We start from the raw sequence: 24759 nt of genomic DNA on the forward strand, positions 1-24759 counted from the left end.
ATGTGTGTAACTTCACATCGGATTACCTGTAGTGTGCTGGTACATGGAGATTTTCCATCAGATTGTTGGGTAGAGTGAGCATATAAACACCTCAGTCTTAGTCTATAATCAGAATGTATTCAATCGGATTGGCAAAAATCTTTGCATGTCAACACAGCCACTGACTTTCCATCAAATTCAAATCATAATAACATCTACTACTTACAAATGGTTTAAAACTTTACAATCCACATTCAAAGAGCTATGAGTCAGAAATAATTAGACAAATTGTAAGATGATGCGCTTGAAGGCCTATATGCCACTGGGGGACCTGGGAGAGTTAAGAAACACATGAAGTTTACAGCCCCGTCACATCGGCTGTAAAGCCTAACAAGTTCGCACTCATTCACGGATGATAAGATTCTGTAGCTCCGCTGGCAGGCTCGGAGATAACTTTATCTGTTTGCAAAAGCCAAAGATAAAACCAAAGGTTCCGCTTTAATTTAGAGTCAGTTCATTCTTCAAAGTGTTGCAATGCTCTCTAGCGCATTTGATGAAGAGGAACTGATCTCTCGTTGTGGAAAGACACATAAAGCTTCTGAAGAACTCTCTTTCAAAGTCAGTGAACTCCCTGGGCATGCCACAACTGATACAGAACCTTAGTCAAAGGAAATGAGTTGGCTGAACTTAAAGTAATCCACTTACTTTTAAGACTGTGTCAAGTAAGAGTAATTGGCCTGTAAGTCAGATGATGTTTAATTGTCGTCGGCTTTTAACAAGAGCAGGAAAAGCCAGATTTGTCTAACATGTTCTCTTCTCTTCTCTTCTCTTCTCTTCTCTTCTCTTCTCTTCTCTTCTCTTCTTCTCTTCTCCTCAATTATATTCTTTTCTCTTCTCAACAATTCTCCTTTCTTCTCTTTCATTTTCTGTTTTTCTATTCTCAACAATTCTATTTTTCTTAATTCTTCTCAATTCTCATCACTTTTTAACATTCTTCTTTTTTCTTTTTCTAAATTTGTTTCTCTTCTCTTCAATTCCCCTCTATTATATTTTCTTTTCTTCTCAACAATTCTCCTTTCTTCTCTTTCATTTTGTCTTCTTCTATTCTCTTTTTCTCTTCTCAACAATTGTCTTCTCAATTCTCTTCTCTTCTCTTCTCTTCTCTTCTCAACAACTCTCCTTTTCTTCTTCCTTCTTTTTTCTCAAATTTTTCACAATTTTCATCTCCTTTTTCTTCTTCTCCTCCATTCTTTTAAATTCTCCTCACTTTTTAAATCATTTTTTCTCTTCATTTTTTGTCAATTGTCTCTTTTCTACTCAACAATTCTCCTTTCTTCTCTTCTCCTTTCTTCTCATTTCTCAAATTCCATCTCTTCTCATGTCTTCTCTTCTCTTCTCTTCTCTTTTTCTCAATGATCTCCTCTTTTTCTCTTTACCCTTACCTCTTCTGTGTTCTCCTACCCTTTCCATCCTGGACATGGTGACCTGGATGCAGCTTCAGGTAAGTCTTCTTTGTGTTGTTAGAGTTACATTCACTCTTGTTGCATCACTTCCCCAAGATTGCCTTTGGTTTGCAGGCAGCTCACGTACAGTATCTTTTGATTCCAGCCACTTCCAGTACAGCATCGGGATTTGTGCACACTGTCACTCTGGACATTTATGAATCCGTGGCTGGAGGCAGAAAGCTGTATGCGGTATAATTTCAGCACAGCATTAGGAACTAACACAAGGATCTTGTTTTTATCAAGGGTTTATTTTGATGATCCATCCTCCTAAGAATTGCTCTGCATTGCCTCAGGTTGTGGGCGCCTTCTAGTGCAATTTACACTGATCAATATGCTCCCTGGAGGGAGACGTTCTTTGCAAAACAGGTCAGAGAGCTGAGGGTTTTCTGGCTTTTAGGAGGAACTGGATTGATTTCTGTGCTGTTGACCCCAGGCCTGTAATTGGAGCTCTATGGTTTCAGCCACTGATTGCCTCGCTTAAGCTGATGATGTCTTTCCCAAACAGTAAACTGCAGAACTCAGCAGTTTTCTACTCGCAAAAGCAGATTGCTGGCACCTGAACCTGGAAGAAGTCTCAGACCTTGGAGACCTTTCTACTCATTATGCATACGGAACGCTTTCGTCAACATCTTCCATCCATCATTTTTCCATCCATCATTTTCTGGCCTTGATCTTCCATCTTCATCACAGTCCTTTCTAATTAGGATCCTAATTTATCTCTCCGCTCACACTTTTTTCTCATCTGTTTCAACCTTTTTCATTTTTGTTTCACTGTCTTGCTTTTCCCTCTTTTCAATTCTCTCACTTTTGTCCAATCCTATTTCACCCTTGCTCCTACCACTTAGCCCTTAGCCCTCCCTTTTGCACGTTTACACCTAGGGGTAGGTGTCCCGATTTTTGTTTAGATAGAGGCTAGGGTTAGGGCTAGGGCTACATGGCCCTCCAACTGAGGGTTTTCAGAGACACACTCCAAAGAGAGTGTTAAGAGAAAAAGAAACACTGGCAAGATAGCTGTGGAAGCAACCAAAGAAACCTACAAATGTCACTATTTTCTCTGTTAAAAAATTACGATAATCATTATATTATCTTAGTTTAATGGCATTTCAATGTATTATGGTAATTTTCTTCATAAGAAACATAAAAATAGCTAGTAGTATGCTGATGTCTCAGGAGCTAGATAGCTGAATTTCCCATTCCACCTTAAATAGTCCATCAGTTACATTCTGGCATCTCAGGCGTTCCACCATTTAAGGTGGAACATGAACATTTGAACAAGAAGTTAGCAAATACCTGACTTCAGTTTTATATCACCAAAGAATTAGGGGTGGGTGTTAAATAATTATTGTGTCCCCCCTTCTATGAGGGCATATGATGCCCTAAATGTAACTAAAGACCAGCAGTGAGCTTGCTGAACTTTATCCTCCTCTGCTATCACTACAGACTGGCAGGGCACCACTAGTAGCCTGTTAATAAAGTAACGTTCTTTTTTTTTTGAGGGTCCCATTTAGTAGGGAAGATTTCAACTACTACCTCTTGTAACCCAGTTCGAAGGGAGAAGGTGATACTCGAAAACAAGGGGTAGGGGTAAAAATAAGAAATGGGATTAGGCGTTTTTCTCCTTCCCATCATTTTTCTGTCCATAATTCTGCCTGTATTCTCGCCATTTTGTCCACATTGTCAGCTCTTTTTTATTTTTCTTCTGTTCTTTTGTTTTACTTTTTCTAATTTTAGTCTGTTTCTTGTTCCTCTTATTCCTTTATCTACCTCTACAACCATATTTTGTGGGGATGCACAATTATGGAAATTGTGGGCCGATTATGTAAATATATATATATATATTTTTTTAATATTTGCCAATACCAAGGTACAACATCTACCTGGAATAGAATTATGGAGAAATACAACATTTCTGTAAGACTACAAATGCAGTAAAATGAATAAATTGCGGATATTTTGGCAAGGTTACCCAGCGTCCCAGTTTTGCTCTTTCTGTGTACAATGAAATATCACTCTGAATGTTGGTCAAATCTTAACCTCTTTGCAATGCTGCTGTTTTTTTTTTGAAGCATATATCTCCCAAAAGAGATATGATTCCAAAAGCATTGTGTTTCCCTAATATTGTCCCTCTTTTATTGCTTTTAATTAACTTTTTTCTGTTCTCTTTCTCTCTTACTCCCTCTCGCTGGCTTTGTCTTTATTCCTCCCCTCTCTGGTACTCCTAAGAGAGTTACAGAAGTGAGAGCAGGAGGAAAATGCAGGGTGAATTGGGTTATAGTGGGGTTTCCCAAGAGAGAGATCAGTGGCCCAGCTGTGTGGTAGTATGCTCAAACTCCAGCACTTTATCCAGTTATTTTACTTGCTGATTCACCTCTTACAACCCTCCAGGTCCTGTGTGTGTGTGTGTGTGTGTGTGTGTTCTGGAAGAATAATTTTGATATTCTGTACTTGAATGATGTTTATTTATAAGGGACCTCTTGCTACAGTAGCATTTTACCCACTGGCTAAACCTTCGTACACAGATAATAGGAATAATCTTCCACTAAGAAATGTTCCTGGCCAACCGTAGCTTATTAAAGACATAATGAATGTCTCTAGATGTTCTGTTTGTCTTTTCCTCTGGCCAGTTATTAAAGGCATCAGTATACTCATTTGCATGTCCACACAAAGCAAGAGAAAACCTTGTTTCGCCCCCCTTATCGATGTTCTCATTAGCGAGGCAAAAAAGACTGCTTGGGCTTTCTCTTTAGTAATTCACCACCCAAGCTTGGCCTAATATGGTTGGTCAGGGAGTATTTTGAACCCAAGCATGGGCCAAAGCAGTCATCTTCTGCTATTAGTTGCAATTGGTGGAGGTCTTTGAACCGGCATGTTATTTCATCAATGAGGTGATTTTCCTGTAACCTCTTCCAATCAGATGCCTTGTCCTCACCCCTGGCTTCACCAGGGCAACATTTACTTTGGTTTTCATTTCCTCTGTCTCCTGCATTTAGTACTGGAGATAATCTGCTAATTGGCTTGGAAAATCCTCGAAGAGGAAGCTATCGATCCCCCTGGCCTCCAATTACATCTACAGACCACACAATGGAATGAGTGTAAGCTGCTTAGACGCTCTATGGAAGTCAATAGGAAGGCCTCAAGTTTTTTGAGGACCTTGGACTTGACCCCAAAAACAATGCCAAACCAACCAAACCTTCCTCCCTACACTGTTAGAAATAAGGGTTCTGTGCAGATACATTTTTCCTTCATCAAGGTACAAACAATGTAAATGGCACAACAGTGGTTTTCGGGTCTGATTGTGCACCTTACATAAGTTTTTTTTTTCCCAGGTGAAAAATATAGTACATATTTGTATCTTACCATAACCTGATGTTTTAAAACAGACGAGACGGGGTGTGTGGAGTCAATACAGCTTAGAAAATATCATTTCAATGGATTATGGTATAATTATGTTCCCTGACTAAAGGTACTGAGATGTACCCTTGAGGGTACCACCCCAGGGACAGTTCAGTACCTTTATTTCTGAGAGTGTAGACGGGAACATACATGGAAGAGCTGAAATCATTTGCATGTTTTTAACCTTCACTCGTCCTCAGAGAAATAACTAGTTGGTTATAATGCAGAAAGCATTTTTATACGGTACTAAAGTAGATGGATTTTGTCTGTGTGTTTTTTTCTCCCTTGGTGGCACAGGGACATTAGTTAAGGGAGTCTCAGAGAAAAAAACTGAAAGGCTCTGATATATTTGAGGCTTAATTCTTTTGCTGCTTTGAAAGCCCCTAAATCCCGTTATGAGAAGAGCCTGTGGAGACTTGGCACGGCAGGGGCTCACTCCTGTTCTCATGGTTAATCCAGATACGTGTTCTTATGTCAGAGGGCTACACTTTTAATCCCCTCTGTACCCTCACCAGCAGGGTAAGAACTTACCCCAAGACTTAACAGATATTTCTGAGAGTAGCCCTTTTATTCAGACTGATGCAGGGGTAAACGGAAAACACTGTAGAGACAAGGTGGGTCTTGGTCAGTAGAGTTTAAATAAATCCCGGAATCACTAGAGTAGTGAATCTTTGGAGAAAGCTTTGGGGAACTGCTTCCATTTGGTTTTACTCCTAAACTGATGCAATGCAAATGTTCAACTAATACTCCTGATTCAAGACAAGCAAAGCATTTAAAGTTAGCTGATAATTTGAACTGGGTGTTTATGAATCATTATGAATTATATCTCTTAAACTTCTGATGCAAATGGACAGTGAATGCGGACTTGGCATTTTAAGCACCATTGCATATTCTTTTATTGCAATTCCTTTCAAATACCTTACATGTATCACTGCAGAGACAAGATGTATCTTGTTGAACTAACCTTGGACAAATCTTGGAATGATCCTTTGTCCAAGCACTGGGAGACTCTCATAGTTTGTCTTTCTCTCACCTGTAATTGAATCTAGATCCAAGTCATGAACGCTTTTTGAATTAGCTAGTTTTAAAATTAGATGTACAATACTGTGCAAATGTCAGATACCACCTTTATCTAGTCAAGACAGACTTAAAGAAAAACAGAAATGATATTTAACAGGAAATTACTCAGAAACCTCAAGAACTAAATAAAGTCCATCGTTTTCAGTATTTAGTGTATCTACTCTTGACCTTTATTACAGCTGCCAATCTTTTCAGGAGACTCACTTTCAGTTTCTCAAAGAAATCTGCAGACACTCCTTCAAAGTTCAGTCTTAGAAGTTGATTCATCATTTCTGAAGTAACCCAAATACATTCAGTGATGTTGAGGTCTGGGCTCTGGGGTGGTCAGTCCATTGTTCAGCTTCTTTGTTTGATGTGTCTGTCTCCTTTTCTCAGTGAGGCTTCTTGAACAGCTACACACCCTTTTAAACCCATAGCGCTGAGTTGTCTTCTCACAGTGGAAGGATGGACAGAAACACCTGTGGACGTTTTCAGATCTGAAGCAGCTTGATTTTCTCCTCTCTCTCAAAGATGAAAGCTTTAACTGCTGTTTATCTGATGGGGACAATTTTGGTGTCTACCAGGTCTTCCAGATGGTTGTTAGGAGTCCCATTATTTCTGTGGCTTTGAATCATGTTTTTGAATTCCAGTTTTGGGAAGTGCTGTTTTTCACTCATTTTCCTTTGACTTTCTCCTTCGTTATGCAAGTGAATTATCTTATATGTAACCTCCTGGACAATAAATACCTTTTTCTTAATGGTCATCCTGATTGGAAATGAAATAAACCTGAGTACTCTCTGACTTCTGAACAACTACTGTATGTTTACACTTACCCAGATTACCCACACTAAAGTCTGTACTTTTCTCAGTGAGACTTCTTGACAGCTACACATCCTTTCAGACCCATAGCATTGAGTTGTCTTCTCAGTGCAGAAAAACTTGGGGATTTAGTATTCAACTTAAATAAATGAAATAAAGTCTGTAACTTTTGCACAGACCAATAATAAACTGTTTAGCACAGTGGTCCCTCAGAGCAGGCCTTTTGACTATGCTCACAGTGTTCTTCTTGGTTTATCACAAACTTTTTGTTGTGAAGGACATGCCTCTTTAGAGACAACAGCCAATGGATATATTTATTTGATTTCAGGCATATCCTGGAATAGACATATCCCAGAAAATAGACACATCCCGGAATCAATAGAACTAATTTCTTAATGAATTTTTTGCCCTGGGGGACAGGTTTGGTTTCCTCCCTCCTCTAATGCTTCTGATTCAATTTATGAAAGCTTATAATCAGCTGATCATTTGAATTGGGTACATTAGCGAAAAAACTACACTCTCCAGTACAGCAGTCCCCCAGGACTAGCCTTCTGTCTGCTGGCCTCTCCTGTCTGCACCCCCATTATTACTAGGCCAGTCTGGTTTGGAAAGCCATTAAAATATGCAAGCAGCTTCTGCAAGCATGGTGCTACTCCTCAGATCCAGAAGCTGCAAACTGCTTTACATTCCAGCCACGGTGACAGGGCCGCCATGGGGCTTGTCACAGTGAGAGCGTTCAGTGTGAGGGGGCAGCCATAGCTTTGATGTGGTGCCAGGTGACATTTAAAATGTTTGGAGAGTTAACCCATGGGCTAAACAGGTGGGTCTTTCTCAGCGATTGTGGTTCAGTGGTTAATACAGAATGGGAAAGAGAGTGGCTGTTCAGATCCTTTTGTAAATTCATGGTGAATCATAATGAATAACAGTTATATCTTTATCGCTGCTGAAGCCAATGAAGAGTGAATGCAATGCCACAAATTCATGTTAATTCCAGGGCTCATAGACCAAAACTCCCTTTAAATCTGGATCTATAATCCAGTTTCAGGTCCTGGACTTTGCAGCCATTGGTAAACTTTTAACAAAGATGGTGTGTCAAGGGTTTTTAGTAAAGAAAATGGTTCTATATAGAGTCATGGACACTCAAAGAACCCTTTGCATGATTAAAGGGTCCGTTGCATCATGAAAGCGTTCTTCAAATTGATGGAAAATGTGCATCAATGTGCTGTTGACGTTTCTATATAGCATCAAAAATGGTTCTTATATTGTTACAAGCTTAACACTGTAACAAAAGAAGAACTCTTTTGGGTGCTATATAGAACCATTTTCAAAAAGGTTATATATAGATCTATCTACAGCACATTTTTCCATCAGTCTGAGGAACAATTTCATGATGCAAGGAACCCTTGTAAAGGGTAATTATGCAAATGGTTCTTGGAGTGTCTATAGTTCTATCTAGAACCATTTACTAAAAACCCTTGAAGCACCATCTTTTTTTAAGAGTATAGTTAACCATCTATTCAACTAATTGACCGCCTGGTGTCGTACCTATCAGCAATTACAAAATCCAGAGCCAGGAACTGGATTCAAGGTCTGGATTTAAAGACTTCAGCTCTACAATATTCTTATTCATTCCCACTGTCTCTTTCTCTATTCTTCAGAAAGCCAGCTGCTAACATTTTAATGTTTACTCTTGTTTGAGGCTGGCAGAAGAATATTCAAAATTTTAAAAACAGTGAATTGATTATTAATTCTTGGGGAGATTCTCTTTGATTACTGTTCATTCTGGTTTGGACATTGCCCCTAATGTACACATTCACATGTGTACCTGTGATTACAAAATCCAGGACCAGAAACTGGATTCACCGTCCAGAGTCGAAGACCTCTGCTCAAAAATGTTCTTCTTAAATTTACATGCACTTAATAATCTGATCAGAGTCAGATTTCTGCAGTTATCCAGTTATTGAAGTGGTTGTGTAAACAGCACACTCAGATTTTTTAGATCAGAGTAAGGTCTAGAAATCTGATTAAGAAATTCAATAAAAAGAACTGGATTTGAGCTCAGTGATCAGGTTCCTCAACGCATGTGAACCCTTACTCTGATTTCTTTTGTTTTTTCAGTCTGTGCATATAATAATAATAATAATAATAATAATAATAATAATAATAATAATAATGCTTATTTATAAGCCCCTTTCATACCTTAAAATGCAGCTGGCTGTACTGGCAAAATCGTACTTTCTGCAGTTATTGGATTATTAATTGAATGTAAACAAACTCATTGACCCATTTTTCTGACTCTTCTAAAGCCACTGCTGACATATGAATGTTTGAGTTTGTATTGTGGGCTTTTTCTGACACTGGTGTCCACTTGCCAGGGTAAAGAGAAGTTCCTACAGATTCTGCATCGCTACATGGAGGTACATGGGACGGTGTACTATGAGACACAGCGCCCCCCGGAGGTCCCTGCCTTTGTTAAGAACCATGGACTGCTGCCCCAGCAGGAGTTGCAACAACTTCTGCGCAAGGCTAAGGTGACATTTCATGCTGCATACAGTACAACACCAAAGGAACATTCATTATGTAGTAGTGTGGTGTATTTTAAGGACGATTTCTTGACTCTTTTTATTGTTTCATCACAGCTCTTCATTGGTTTTGGTTTTCCCTATGAAGGCCCCGCCCCGTTAGAAGCAATAGCCAATGGGTGTATTTACCTGCAACCCAAGTTCCACCCTCCCCACAGCTCACTCAATCATGAGTTTTTCAGGGGGAAGCCTACATCCAGAGAGGTGAGCCATTCAAATGTGAAGAGTTGTTAATTATACTTGAAGGCCAGTTAGCACCATGGTAATGAAATCTTGCTAACTGGTTCCTGCTAGCTTTCATTTGCCTCAAATTTGAATGAAATGAGGCTTTTATTATATTCAAAATTAGATCCTTCATTCTGGTAAATTGCAAGACAGCAGCTGGAAAATGATCAAATTACTCTGGAGATCTTTTTCTTCACAGGCAAATTTTTATGTTGGAGAAAGTGCAGCTGACCTAAACCTGACAACCCACCAATGTGCTGACACTGTGGCCCTGTGGGATTTTTTTATGATGAGCTTTTTTTCTGTGCAATTTCAACTCACAGCAGAACCTCCAGTACTGCAAGTAGCAAACTTTGACAGTTTAGCTTAGCAGAAAGCCTAGCAGAGATGTGAACTGCATACTGATCAAAGAGCCGCCATAAGGGCCTGTGAATCTTTCTTAGCTATTCATGAATCCAAGAAGCAGGACTTAAGAGTGGCTGCCCTGTGGGCTGTCTGAGGTCAGCACCTTGTATGAAAATACAATATTCTGCAAAGTGCAGTTTTAGGACAATTGAAGTTTCACTGGAGGTTAAGGGCTATTCGGTTTCATTGCCCAGAATGCTGAGTACAAAGCGTTGATACCATGGGTCAGATGAACCAGCTGAATATTGTCCAGGTATATTTTGCTGTCTGTTTGTGGCAGGTGTCCTCTCAGCACCCGTATGCAGAGCAATACATCGGGCGGCCTCACGTCATGACTGTGGACTACAACAACTCTGAGGAGTTTGAGACAGCGGTCCGAGAGATCATGAGGACAAAGGTGAGGTCGACTGCTGTACTGAGGGATCAGCGCATTGAGAAGGTTACATAATTGAGAAGGTTACATAACAGAGAGTTTCATCTATAGCATGAAAATGGAATCTACACTGCTAATATGTGCTAATATGTACTATGTACTGCATACTGCATTCTGTACAAATACATACTGTATACTGCATACTGTACCAGCACATACAGTAATCTACATTAAGCTATACCATTAAACACTGTATACTGCATACTCTACCAATATATATTGTATACTACACTCTACTAGTGTATACAGTATAGTACATACTGTACCAGTATATACTGTATATTGTATACTCTATTCATATATACTGTATACTGCATACTGTACCAGCACATAACAGTAAACTACATACTATACCATTACACACTTTATACTGCATACTGTACCAAAATATACTGTAACTGCTCTCTAGCAGTGTATAATGTATACTGCATACAGCACAGTATATACTGTATATTGCATACTCCACTAGTACATATTGCATACTTCAAACTGTACCAGTATATACTATATGCTGCATACTCTACTACCATATACTGTATACTGCATACTGACCTACTATAATGTATACTGTACCAGCATATACTCTATACTGCATACTGTACCAGCAAATACTGTATACTGCATACTGACCTAGTATACTGCATACTGTACCAGTATATATTTCATACTATATGCTGTACCAGTACATACAGTAAACTGTATACTATGCCAATATACTGTATACTCCATCAATATAAACAGTATATGGTATACTGCTGAAGTGGTATACACTGCATGCTATGCCAGTGCATGCTGTATAGTGCATACCACTGCATTGCATTGCATTGCAAGCAAAGGAAAGAAACGCAGGGGTAGCCATGATCTCCGCATGAAGTACTCTACATTAAACACACTTACAGAAAGGGGCACAGACAGGACACTGACCTCAAGGGGAGGTAACCTCTAGACACTCTTCACCCCAACGGTGACCTCCCCTCACACACAAAACCCACAGCCCCCAACAATAAACAACACAAATCACATAAACAACATAAATAGTCCCTTTTCAGGAGGGTGTGCGCATACCATGAGGCTTTGCGTGCAGTCATCCGCATAGCCACACCTCCAAAGTCTCAGGCACCAGCCCCAGCCAGTAGCAGAACACAACAATATATGTATCCATATGAATATTGTATAGTGTATCAGCATATACTGTGTCTTACATACTGTACCAGTATATACTGTATACTGCATGCTACTCCTTATAGGAGAATACAGTATAATGTGCAGTGTAATATGCATTACCATCACGTAGTGTGTATTGTACTACAGGGTCACATGACCATCAGATGGTTATGTTCATGGTTCTATCTAGCTGAAATGACAGTGTTGCATTATGGGACGCCGTATATCATAAAGATGGCTCTAGCAGCGTGCTGGAATATTTTTACCAGAGTAGTACATCATCCAGTGTCCAGGAGAAGTTCATGTTGGTCATGTACTGCGAACTACTAGCTACTTTCAGGCATGTTGTTGGCTATTTTGAACAGAGTCATTCAGCATGGTTTGAGACACACAGGGACACTTTATGATTAGCAACACCTGCCACATTATTGAGGCACAATAGACATTTGTTTGTGATGTGCTGATTGATTGCAGCTGTTCCAGTTGAGGGAACAATCAGATCTGAGCATTAATATGTCTATTAGTTGCTAATATCCTCCTTTAGAATGCATTAATCCACTTCATTCATTCCAAATGAGATTCATTCAGTCTGATTACTCTGAAATGACTGCAGTGCTTGTACATTGTGGCTTTGTCCTGAATAAACTCTTAGGTTTCTTGATAGTAGAATGGACAGCTGCATGTAAACATAATATATGATTGTATTAAAGACCTTTTACACTTAAATCTAGATTCAAAAGCACTAATTTTGCAGTGGCACAGTAGAGGTACTTAGTCTCAGTACTTGGCCAACATGTTTTCACTTTGTTGAAGCAGTCACCTGATTAATGGATCTAATTAATATAATTATCTTCCCTGGTCCTTTCAGGCCTCAATTACAAAGTAGCTGAAAGGATCTCTCAGTAATACCAATATATTAGCCAGCTTGTCTCTGGAGACTGACACATGTGGTTTCAAGCAGTCAAACTGTAGGAATCTCAGGTAGAAACAGTAATCGATGATGGCAGGCGTTCATTAACAGTGTTAGTTTCTTCTCTCAGGGGGTTAATGCATCAGAAAAAGTGGAGAGATGAAAAGGGTGGGAGATATGTTGAATGGAAAATTTGCACTTGTGCCGTAGTTGAAAATCCCCAAATGTGAAAACACAGAGTACTGTTTATGGTATATCATTAAGGCCAATCCACACTGAAAACAAAATAGTTTTTAGTTGTCCGTCTGACGGAATCGATTCCACATGCATTCCACTTAATGTGTCCTTTTCTCATCAAAATGGGAACCTTTCTGTCCTTTTTTATGCATCTATTATTTAAAGTTGTGTGCGTTAGAGAAACAAACTCTTCAGATCACAAACACATAGAGTCAGTGGGGAACGCTCAGAACCTTTTAGGCCTTCAGAGAAGGCCCAATGAACACAGAGAGTTAAACAAATCTGTCATTTTTAGTTCATTTTTATTTAATAACATCATCATACTTCTTGATTTTAATCTCTCTTAATTCTTATCTAATTTAAATCTTGTTCCGGGATTATAAGATTTGAAATGGCAAAAGGAAAATAATCCAGTCAAGTTTTTTTTTTTTCTTTGTGATATCTGAGAACCCGTTTACACCTGGTTACTTCATGTGACTTGTATCTGGATTGTATTTTGACAAGATTTTAGCCACATACATTTACACTTGGTATCAAATGCGTCTCTGGTTAGTCGGACTGAAATCTGATTGCTGTGTGGGATGGAGTATGCAAATCTTCTCGTTGCATGGCAACCAATTACCAATTGAGAGGGGTTTCGGTTGTACTGGGAGGAGTGCCAGTTGTACAAGGAGGAGTTTTGGTTGTACTAGGAGGGATTTTGGTTGTACTGGCAGGAGTTTCAGCTGTACTGTCAGTGGTTTTGGTTGTACTGGGAGGAGTTTCAGTTCTTCTGAGAGGAGTTTCAGTTGTACTGGGAGGAGTTTCAGCTGTACTGGCAGTGGTTTTGGTTGTACTGGGAGGAGTTTCAGTTGTTCTGGGAGGAGTTTTTGTTGCACTGGGAGGAGTTTCAGTCGTACTGGGAGGTGTTTCAGTTGTACTGGGAGGATATAATCCTGATACTCAAGACGCATGAAGTGACCAGGTGTAAACAGCGTCTAAGTAGATTCATTCAACCTACAGGAGACGGACTGAAGGCCTTAAATGTTAGATTACATATATTCTTAGGACCCAATCATGTTTGGATTTACAATGGAAAAAACATCACTCTAGGCCTTATTCAAGTTCTAGATACATCAGTGATTTTGAATATAAGCTGTAATTGTAGGAAACAGCGGCAGCAGTTCTGTGTCAAGACTCTTAACTGAAAGAGCCACTGTAGAACTGCCGCATACAAGGTAATAAAGTATATGAATGTACGTGGAATGACTTTTACGAGCTTTAAATGCCTGTGTTTGAACTAAAATGGCCAAAAAATGTTAATGCACACCATATTTATGACATTTTATTAACCAAATGCATAGCACTTATAGCCAATGTTGTCAACTATATTAACAGTCATAAGCTACTACAATGTAATGATCTTTGTGGCCTATCACTGCACTGTACTAACAATGTCTCTGCTCAACTTTTATGTGACAACAACAGTAAAACAGTATAGTTATTGTGATTTTGTTATGATAAACAGATACAATTCCACATGCTGATCCATTTTTTATTGGTCAGCATGGACAAGCATGCATTATAACTCCTCCAGTGGCATATGTGTGAAAGGGGGCATTGCCAAGGCCTCTGAACATATCGCTGACAAGACGTTGACTTTGATAAGGTTAATCATTGTTTCATGGGCTGCTAATCACAAATAAAGTACATGTCTGCTCACATTAGATCAGAGCTATCAGAGTGAGGAGCTTTCTGTTCAACAGACTGACCATACAACTATAGCCCACAGCTAATATACACGCTGCATTAGCTGCTGGTGCTGTCAATCACCACAAGAGTTTGCTGAAACCAATTAACCTCCCCTCCTCTCTGCTCTACAGTGAGATTGCTTTACTTGTGTTTGTCACTGCAGATCTCATGACAGCTGTAATTGAGATTTACACACAGAAAGACATTGCAGGATCTAGCTTTGAAGTGAGCATGGTCAGGATGTAGTAGACTAAAGAAAATAAAGCAAGACTAAAGCTTCTATATTCTATAAACGTGTATGAACCTACTGTAATTAATCTGCAGGGAGCGTTTCTATATTTTTAGCAACATCGTTCAAGTGCTTTTTCATCTCCCGAGGTGTTCATGGCGACGTCGCTTGGCATTTCGAGACATTTCAAGGGAGACCGAATTGTTTACGAAAGACTGCATAAATCGAATCAGTTTAATCAAGCGCGCGGTTTGTTACAGATTTTCATTAGGCTACGAGATCATTCGCGTCTATGACAAAAGGAGATGAAAATGTGATTTATCGAGTCAGCGGTTCCTGACTGTCACAAAGCCAAAGGCAATTAAACCTGACGAGCCTGGCAATTACCACGTTTGTCTGTTTTGACTAATGGGCTGAAATACCTTTTGATTGCAATTAGCTTGAATAATGATGAGCAAGGAGGGAAGAAAGAACTTCAAACAGTGATGAAGAAACAGGAGTCTTTTCAATAGAAGTATAGAAGTGACGTGTTTGTGTGGTTTCAGGTGGAGCCGTATTTGCCCTACGAGTATACGTGTGAGGGGATGCTTGAGAGGGTTCATGCTTACATTCAGCATCAGGTGAGTTCACCCACACCCACACACACACACACACACAAACACACACACACACACATATATATATATATATATATACATATATATCCATATATATATATATATATATATATATATATATATATAAATATATATATATATATTCTTTTTTTTTCAATGCTCATTGTCCATTTTATCAGCTCCACTTAATTTACAGGTGTAGTTCTACAATTACAGACTCTAGCCCCCTTTTGCCCTGTTCTTCAGAGAAACGGATGGACTACAGTCTGTAATTGTAGAACTACAAAGTGCACCTATATAGTAAGTGGAGCTGATAAAATGTACAGTGAGCGTAGAAACAAGGAGGTGGTCATACTGTTATCCCTGGTCGGTGTATAAATATTAAGGCATCTTTTTCTACAGCACTGTGTAAAAGTCAGAAACCACCTTTCATTTAATTTCTAATCAAAACAATCATTAACTACAAGTCATTACTTTATTACTTAAGTCAGGAAAAAGACAGAAAACATGTTTAACAGAAAATCACCCAGAAGCTTCAACAACTTAATATAATCTCAAAATTTTCAGTATTCAGTGTGTGACTCTTTCCTGTTATTACAGCTTCCATTCTTTTCCGGAGACTCACTTTCAGTTTCTCACATAAATCTGCAGACACACCACCAAAGTTCAGTCTTAGAAGTTGGTTGATCATATTCTGAAGTAATCAAACACATTCAGTGATGCTGAGGTCTGGACTCTGAGGTGGTCAGTCCATTTTTCAACTTCTTTGTTTGATGTGTCTGTCTCCTTTTCTCAGTGAGGCTTCTTGAACAGCTACACATCCTTTCAGACCCATAGCACTGAGTCATCTTCTCACAGTGGAAGGATGGACAGAAACACCTGTGGATGTTTTCAGATCTGAAGCAGCTTGATTTTCTCCTCTCTCTCAGACATGAAAGCTTTAAATGCTGTTTATCTGATGGGGACAGTTTTGCTGTCTAACAGGTCTTCCAGGTGGCTGTTAGGAGTCCCATTTTTTTGTGGCTTTGCATCATTTTTTTGAATTCCAGTTTTGGAAACTGCAGTTTTTTCACTTATTTTTCTTTGACTTTCTCCTTCATTACACGCGTGAATTATTTTACATGTAACCTCCCGAAGAATGAACACCCTTTTTCTTAACGCTCATCCTGACTGGAAATGAAATAAACCTGAGTAGTCTCTGACTTCTGAACAAAAGCTCTATGTTTACACTTACCCAGATTACCCACACAAAAGTCTGTTCAGCATGTGAACCCCACCCTTTTTCTCCTGTTATGATTTATAATATTAATACACACATACTTACTCTTTCCATCTCACACCTGCCTGCAGCACATCATTCAATCCATAATCACACACTGCAGCTGACTGATTACAGCCTGATCCACCGCTATTGAGCTGAACACAACAGGAACATGAATAGTGGATAAAGGAAAAAATCATAGCCACTCTAAAGATTGAAAAGGCATACAAGGGAGTGAAATAGCTCACTAAAAATGTGAAAAAGAGAGCAGGCAGGATAGACAAAAGATTAAAGTGATAGTTCACAATGTTCTCCTTATAGCACACAATGTAGGTAACAGGTAATGGAAGCTTATACCCCACCAATTAGCACAGTGCTAACTGCCTAAAGCATTGCATATGCCTCAAGTTGTTTAAAGGAACCCTGACATTTAAAAACAGCTTTTCTGGGCTCCCGAGTGGCACAACCGTCTAAGCGTTGGCCCTGTCATCAGGAGATCGCGAGTTCGATCCCTGGTGATGCTACAGCCATCCGTAGCCGGGAGTCCGAGAGAGCACAGCCTCGCTCTCTCTGGGTGGGTGGAATGGCTGCCTTTCTCCCCCCATCATTCACTCAGCGTGATGCTAGTCAGCGCAGGCGTCTGTTAGCTGACGTAACAGATCTGGCGGTTGGCGCTTTCCTCCGAGCGCGTTCAGCTGTCCAGTGACGTTGCGTGAACGGCAGTTCGAAAAGATGCGGTGGCTGGTTTCACAGGCCTCGGAGGAAGCCTGTGTTAGCTTTCACCCTCCTAGCATTGATAGCGTCGTGTGTGATTGGGGGAGTCCTAACTAGTGGGTGGAATTGGAGATGACTAAATTCGGGAGAAAACCGGGTAAAAATTGAAAAAATAATATAAAAATAAAAACAGCTATTCTTGTAACCTAATGAGAAACTGTAGAACAGACTCAGTTTATGTCATAATACCTACATTTAAAGTCGGTTATTTATTCAACCTAATGAGAAACTGTAGAACAGACTCAGTTTACATCACAATACCTACATTTAGAGTCGGTTATTCATTCAAGCTAATGAGAAACTGCAGAACAGACTCAGTTTCTATCACAATACCTACATTTAGAGTCAGTTATTCATTTAACCTAATGAGAAACTCTAGAACAGACTCAGTTTATACCACAATACCTACATTTAGAGTCGGTTATTCATTCAAGCTAATGAGAAACTGTAGAACAGACTCAGTTTATATTCATGTAACCTAATGAGAAACTGTAGAACAGACTCAGTTTATATCACAATACCTACATATTTATTCAACCTGATGAGAAACTGTACAACAGACTCAGTTTGTATCACAGTATCTACATTTAGAGCCATTTATTTCAAAAAGAAAAACAAGAAATATTACAAATTTTACTCAGTGAAGTAAGAACATATTCTTATAATCTTTAATGTGCTCAAAAATTCCATTAAGCTCATTTCGTATGATTATCCCAGTCAATGGCACTCTCATGTTAAAATGTGATTGATCTTGTGTATTTAATCATAATGATTAATCTTTCCCTTTGTATTAGCAGCTATACTCCCCTCATGACCTTCAGACTTTATAAATGATGAACATTATAAAATATCATCAGGCTGTTTAGGAAGGAAAAGAGGAGAACATGTTGCTGGCTTTGGAATTTGAATTTAAATTCAGCATTCTGAGAGGAATGAGAATGATTTGGGAACAAGTTTCATGCTTAGTTTATAACACTAAACTTTGCGTCATTATTTTATGATGCAAAGTTGAATCTGTTATCAGGATTTCTGAATTTGATCAGAGTTCATGCTAACTTTGCATCACTAAAGACAACTAATGAGGTATCAGATTTTTGCTCAAGTAAAAATTGGATGTCACTCGATTCTAAAGTCAGAAATTTTATTTCTCAATTTATTATCACAATCATGAATATCATAAACAAGCCATTAAGAAACCTAAAGATCCAAACAGAGGACATGACGTTCTGAAGAACATTATACATATGGCTGCCAGGAGTCTTGATAGAACTTACTAATAATAATAATTATAATAAAAATAATTTAATCTGCATACTTTTTTCTGACAACCATCCCAAGACCTGTCAAAATGATCTCGCTTAATTTCAAAACATGTACTCATTATTAATGTGTGCTGTGTTCTTACAGTATGTTGTTGTTTGTCATCTAGAAAACAGAGGAAAACATGTTGTTTTTGTGTTCGCTTTTAAACTTTGTGAACTACCACATCATTGTTAAATTAGAGAATTGTATTTTTGCCAGAAAGACATTATTAATATAAGGCCAACAAGTGAATATTCTTTTGGAAAAAAGCAGTAGCTGAAAAAGACTTTTCTTTTGCTTGTCAGTGGTGCATCTCTGGGGGAAGAATATGAAAATATAGCTTTTTAGGAGAATTTCACTCCCTATCTCTCCTTGTACAGGACTTTTGCAGTCCAGAGGCTCCATTTCCTCCAGCCAACGCCTCCAGAGTTTGGCCTAGGGGTCCGTTCACCCTGCTGCCCAACTCAACGCTCCTAGGCTGGGCTTCTAACTCTACAGCGCCACCCTGCTGGCCTCCACTGAGCGCCCTGAGGCTCATGGTGTCCAAAGAGGGCCAGTCGTGCGTGGAGGCCTGCCAGACCTCAGGCTTGGTGTGTGAACCTGCCTTCTTTCGCTTCATCAACAACAAGGAGGCACTGAGCAAGTGAGTTTCAGTTTCTTTTGACTGACCATTTAATCCTTTCTGGCAAACCTAGATTGGGAATCCAACAAAGCAAAATTGGCCTCATTATTTTTGGGTGGGTAGCATGGCCTAACCTTACGCTACCCTAACAGCTAAGCAACCAACTTGGACACCATAGCAACTGCATTACAACAGCTTAGCAACCACTTTGGACACCATAGCAACCACCTGGCTACATCTTAGCAACCACCCCGCCATGCTAGCCAATGTGGGTGTCTCTTCTGATGCAACAGAATTAGCAATTAGTGTTCTCCTCCAAGCATGTTGAGCTGTCCATGAAGCTGTGTTAGCGGTAGTTCAAAAAGACGTTTTGCGGCATGTATCATTGAAGAATTGCAATATGAGGATACATAACTACTGGGTGGAATTGGATACGACTAAATTGGGGAGGAATCTGCTTGAAAATAGGGGACAAAACATGTAATTCCTCTAGACTACTAGATATGATACAGACTAGATGCACCGATCAGGCCTAACATTATGACCACCTCCTTGTTTCTACGCTCATTGTCCATTTTATCAGCTCCACTTACTAAATAGGTGCACTTTGTAGTTCTACAATTACAGACTGTAGTCCATCTGTTTCTCTGCATACTTTCTTAGCCCCCTTTTACCCTGTTCTTCAGTGGTCAGGACCCCCATGGACCCTCACAGAGCAGGTGTTATTTGGGTGGTGGATCATTCTCAGCACTGCAGTAACACCGATGTGGTGGTGGTGTGTTAGTGTGTGTTGCGCTGGTATGAGTGGATCAGACACAGCAGTGCTGCTGGAGCTTTTAAACATCTCAGTGTCACTGCTGGACTTTGCAGCAGCAGATGAGCTATCGTCTCTGACTTTACATCTACAAGGTGGACTGACAAGGTAGGAGTGTCTAATAGAGTGGACAATGAGTGGACACAGTGTTTAAAAACTCCAGCAGCACTGCTGTGTCTGATCCACTCATACCAGCACAACACACACTAATACACCACCACCACGTCAGTGTTACTGCAGTGCTGAGAATGATCCACCACCCAAATAGTATCTGCTCTGTGAGGGTCCATGGGGGTCCTGACCACAGAAGAACAGGGTAAAACGGGGCTAACAAAGTATGCAGAGAAACAGATGGACTACAGTCTGTAATTGTAGAACTACAAAGTGTACCTATAATAGTAAGTGGAGCTGATAAAATGGACAATGAGCGTAGAAACACTCACCAGCATCTGAATTAGTGTGACTGAAAGAGGCTGATAATGAAGTTCTGCCAGAGAACTTAGACCAAAATCTGTGAAAGTGTGACTGCTATGCCACATAACTAAAATCCACCAATAGCACAACATGCACTCTTTGGATAAAAGGAGTGCAACAAAGTGTTGTTTAAGCAAAGTCATACACCGTTAAAAAGGGGTTCTTTAGGAAAGACAAAGGAAATACAACAACTCAAAGATTTGAAAGCATAAATGGTTCTTTACATAATTAACTCCTTAAAATGAACCCTTATAATATACTAAGACTTATTATTCAGGAACTATAGGGACTTCGATGCAAACTGGTTGAGCTATTCTTAGGTTATAGAAGTGTGTAATAAAACTTTGGGCCTTCTGGCGGGCCCTGACTATTTAAGGGGTTAAATGTTTCTTCTCTGATATGAAAAACTGCTGTGAATGATTTTTCAAAAATTCTTTTTAAATGGTTCTATAAATCAGCAAAAAGTGTTCTGGACCTTCTCAGAATCTTTTTTATCTAATATAGTGTAGAAGTAACACTTTTGGTTTCAGAACCTAAGACTCAAGATAATTGACAAGATAATTGGGAGCATGATGAATCTTTTATTATGTAGAGGTCCGATACCAATTTCACCGTTCTTTCTAGAAACTTTGCATTTTGTGGAGATACTGTAACCTTCACAAAGGTTCTTCACACTCAGCACATTTGCAAGAATGGTCCTTGTAATGGTTCTTCTGCCAAATTATTTCATTTATTTAATTCTCTAGTATCACATAAAGAACTTATTTTGGCACATTTATTTTTTAAAGTGTGAGCTGAAGCTTATGAATAGTCCAAGCAGACTGTAGACATTTTCCAAATTTATGAATAAACAGAAAAAAGACGAATGAATTTTGTAACGGTATATCTCAACAAAAATAAATTGTCAGTGTCATCTTGAACAATATAATATAGAATAAAGAGTAACAGCTCATTTGAAGGCTATCTTTATTGGAGTTTTATACCACATGCATAAGCATTGAATAAAGCATTTATATTTATAAAGCAATATTTCAATATGTTCGGTAAACTATATTGTATTGACATATTAAACTAAATTGACACACATTTATTCTGACCCTTCAGAAATTTTAATTCTTCACTTGGTCAATCCTCACAGTACTTGCCAGAGCTAGCAGTTTGGTCCAAACTTTACCTTACTTCTACAGTCTCAGCTGCTCTGCCCACATGTAAATGGAGTATCTGATATCTAAGCTAGTCTGACCACAACTGCTGCATATTGAAGCATTTTAGTCTGACAAGCACAAAAAAAATGGCCATGAAATCCTGGTGGGTCCAATTGCCGTTATTTTTTATGACAGATGTCACACTTGATGTCATGACAGCTTACAAGAGCACATAGCACAATGTAACATGTGACATAACCGTCATTCATGACATTTTGGCATCTGTCATGACAATTACAATTATAAAATAACTGTTGCATTACTGAACAAAATTTGTCATGACAACTTTCTTGAGTGCTGCTCAAGCTGCTGACCCAAGCAGCTTCATAGTTGCAATGTAGCAGCACTCACACAGGCAGCCTAAACAGCCTTGCAGCTGCAGAATAGCACCACTCATGCAGCTGAACATTTCTGGTCAAGGCAGCCACGTGGCTGTGGTGCAGTGTCACTCAAGCAGCCAGTCCAGGCAGCCTAATAGTGGTGATGCAGAGTCACTCAAGTGGCCGATCTAGGCAGCCTTGCAGTGGTGGTGCAGTGTCACTCAAGTGGCTAGTCCAGGCAGCCTTGCAGTGGTGGTGCAGTGTCACTCAAATGGTTAATCCAGGCAGACTCGCAGTAGTAGTTCAGGGTCACTCAAGCAGCCAGTTCAAGTAGCCTCACAGTGGTGGTGTAGCTCCACTTATGCAGCCGAACACAGCCTTGCAGTGTTGGTGCACTGTTACTCAAGTGGCCAATCCAAGCAGCTTTGCAGTGGTGGTGCAGTGTTACTTAAATAGCCAATCCAGATAGCCTCGCAGTGGTGGTGCAGTGTCACTCAAGTGGCCAATCCAGGCAGCCTCGCAGTGGTAGTGCTGTGTCACTCAAACTGTCAATTCAGGAAGCCTCACAGTGGTGATGCAGTGTCATTCACTCTGTCAATTGTAGTGTAGCACCACTCATACAGCCAAACATGGCCACGTAGCTGCAGTGCAGTGTCACTTAAGCAGGTCCAGGCAGTCTTTCAGTGGTGGTGCAGTGTTACTTAAATAGCCAATCCAGATAGCCTCACAGTGGTGGTGCAGTGTCACTTAAGTGGCCAGTTCAAGTAGTCTTGAGTCCCAACAGCCTCGTAGCGATGTTATAGCATGGTTTTAGTGGCCAGCCCACAAAGACTTTCAGCCATGGAGGGATAATCATTTTCGGTCGATATCTTGGTGGATACAATGGCAAACTCCTCAGCTAGTGGGGAAACATCAAAACATGCATGCAAACAATACAAATCAAACAATAAACTGATGTAAAGTAGTTGCCATAATGTGCCAGTGGAACTCGTACAGATCACTTATGTCAATGCAATATAATCTATTTATTAAAAACCATTTTAAAAATGAAAAATGTTCATAAATATTCAAGCATTACTAAAATACCTTATTTGTGTGTCTCTGTCACTGGACAGTGTGCAGCAAGCTTAAACTTTCTTTGCTAGCTATTGTGATTTTGAATTTAGCTAACAGAATCTAACAGTTGATCGGCTTCCACTGGGGCCTCTTCCTGCCACAGAAAGCATAAAGGGAATTGTGTATGAGGACCTACAGTTCAAAGACGCGACAGTGTCATGGAACTGCGTATCAGAACAGTGGATCTAGTTACATCACTGGCAGCCGCAACAAAGAATAGCAGATTGTCTTTTTCTCTCTATTATCCTCTCTCTTTCTCCCCAGCCTTGCTATCTCACCTTTTCTTAGCCACCATCTCTCTTCATTTAACCTGCCCTTTCATCTGTCTTTTATTCCATACCCTCAACCCTTCCCTGCTTTTTCATCCTCTCTCCTCTCTTCTCATTCAGTCTCCTGTCTCTTCTTTCGCAGCTTATTCTTCACCTTCGCCTCCTGTTAGCCATTTTCTTTAGCTGTCTCTTTTGACGTTTCCTTCTTTAGTCTCTGATCTCTTTCTCCTTTCAGGCTGGAGATCCAGTGCGAGGTGGTGGAGCTGGAGGTGAACCACATCTTTCCGGCATTCTCTGTAACTAGGCGCGAGTGTGGCCTGCAGAAGGAATTGCTCTTGTTCAGCTGCGCAGGCTTTAGCGCTAAATACAGACGCATCTGTCCCTGCAGGGACTTCCGCAAAGGCCAGGTGGCGCTATGCAGGGACTGCTTATGATGATAGAGGTGTCTGTTCTGGACCAGCCGTCCAAGTCTCTGGAGAAGCCCGGAGTGGCCCGGTTCCTCTAGGTTCTTCTCGGTTCCAGAGGTCATAGCCGACATGTAGCTCCATCTAACACCTAGCAGAGGCGAGCACTCAGCTGAGGCTAGCACCTGGCGAAGGCTAGCCCTTAGAAGAGGAGACAGCTATTTGCTAATATTTGGGTATGTGTAAGAGTGTCTTGAAAGGAAAGAGGAAATGCCCAATCAAAGCTGCTGGACAAGTGTCCCATCTCTGCCTCTGCCCAAATTCTATGCTAGCATCAGGTCACAGGGTAAAGTGATCAGCAAGAGATACCACAGGTACACTTTGGTACTGTATTCTACAGGAGGTGATTTCTCCCATAACTGCTGTTTCCGGCCAATCCACAGATGGATAAAACAGTTTTTCCCAACCTTGGTCTTGGATTTCCCCTACATATTTTGATGTTTTCCCTGCACTAATACAACTAAAATGTTAATTAATTAATAAGGAAACCATCAGGGGCTTCTAAATCTTGAGCGAAGGCCTAATGATTTCTGTGATATGAAAACACACTAAAATGATGCTAAACCCCTACAAGTAATGCAGCAATACTCTTAATTCCTCAGTAAGTTTTGGTTAGAAACAAAAGGGTTTCATTCTTGAAACTACAAACAAAATTGATCCAGTTAATATTTTCTTCACCATGGTGTCTAGGTAGATACAGCTAAGCAAGCTCCCCCATAGGTTAGGCCTTTATGGCCTGGCAAAAATGAGCATTATGGTATTTTTCCTTATTTTTTACCTTTATGGCCAAAACCTAAACCTACCTCTAATATTCACAGTTTGCCAATATTATTAATTAGAGCTAAACAAT

General features: G+C 39.9%; 1 protein-coding gene across 1 annotated transcript in view; it reads left to right on the forward strand.

The window, feature by feature from the left end:
- Nucleotides 1-24284, forward strand: part of LOC118807953 (alpha-1,6-mannosylglycoprotein 6-beta-N-acetylglucosaminyltransferase B-like) — a 215203-nt gene extending 190919 nt beyond the window's left edge. Inside the window, exons 12-17 of the mRNA XM_036570161.1 lie at nt 9131-9286; nt 9395-9541; nt 10248-10364; nt 15217-15291; nt 19006-19268; nt 23681-24284. Coding sequence (XP_036426054.1) covers nt 9131-9286; nt 9395-9541; nt 10248-10364; nt 15217-15291; nt 19006-19268; nt 23681-23879 — 957 coding nt within the window. The 3' untranslated portion in view covers nt 23880-24284. The remainder of the gene's footprint in view (nt 1-9130; nt 9287-9394; nt 9542-10247; nt 10365-15216; nt 15292-19005; nt 19269-23680) is intronic.
- The last annotated feature ends 475 nt before the right edge of the window (nt 24285-24759 follow it).

Source organism: Colossoma macropomum, unplaced genomic scaffold (assembly GCF_904425465.1).
Source record: "Colossoma macropomum unplaced genomic scaffold, Colossoma_macropomum, whole genome shotgun sequence".
NCBI lineage: Eukaryota > Metazoa > Chordata > Actinopteri > Characiformes > Serrasalmidae > Colossoma > Colossoma macropomum.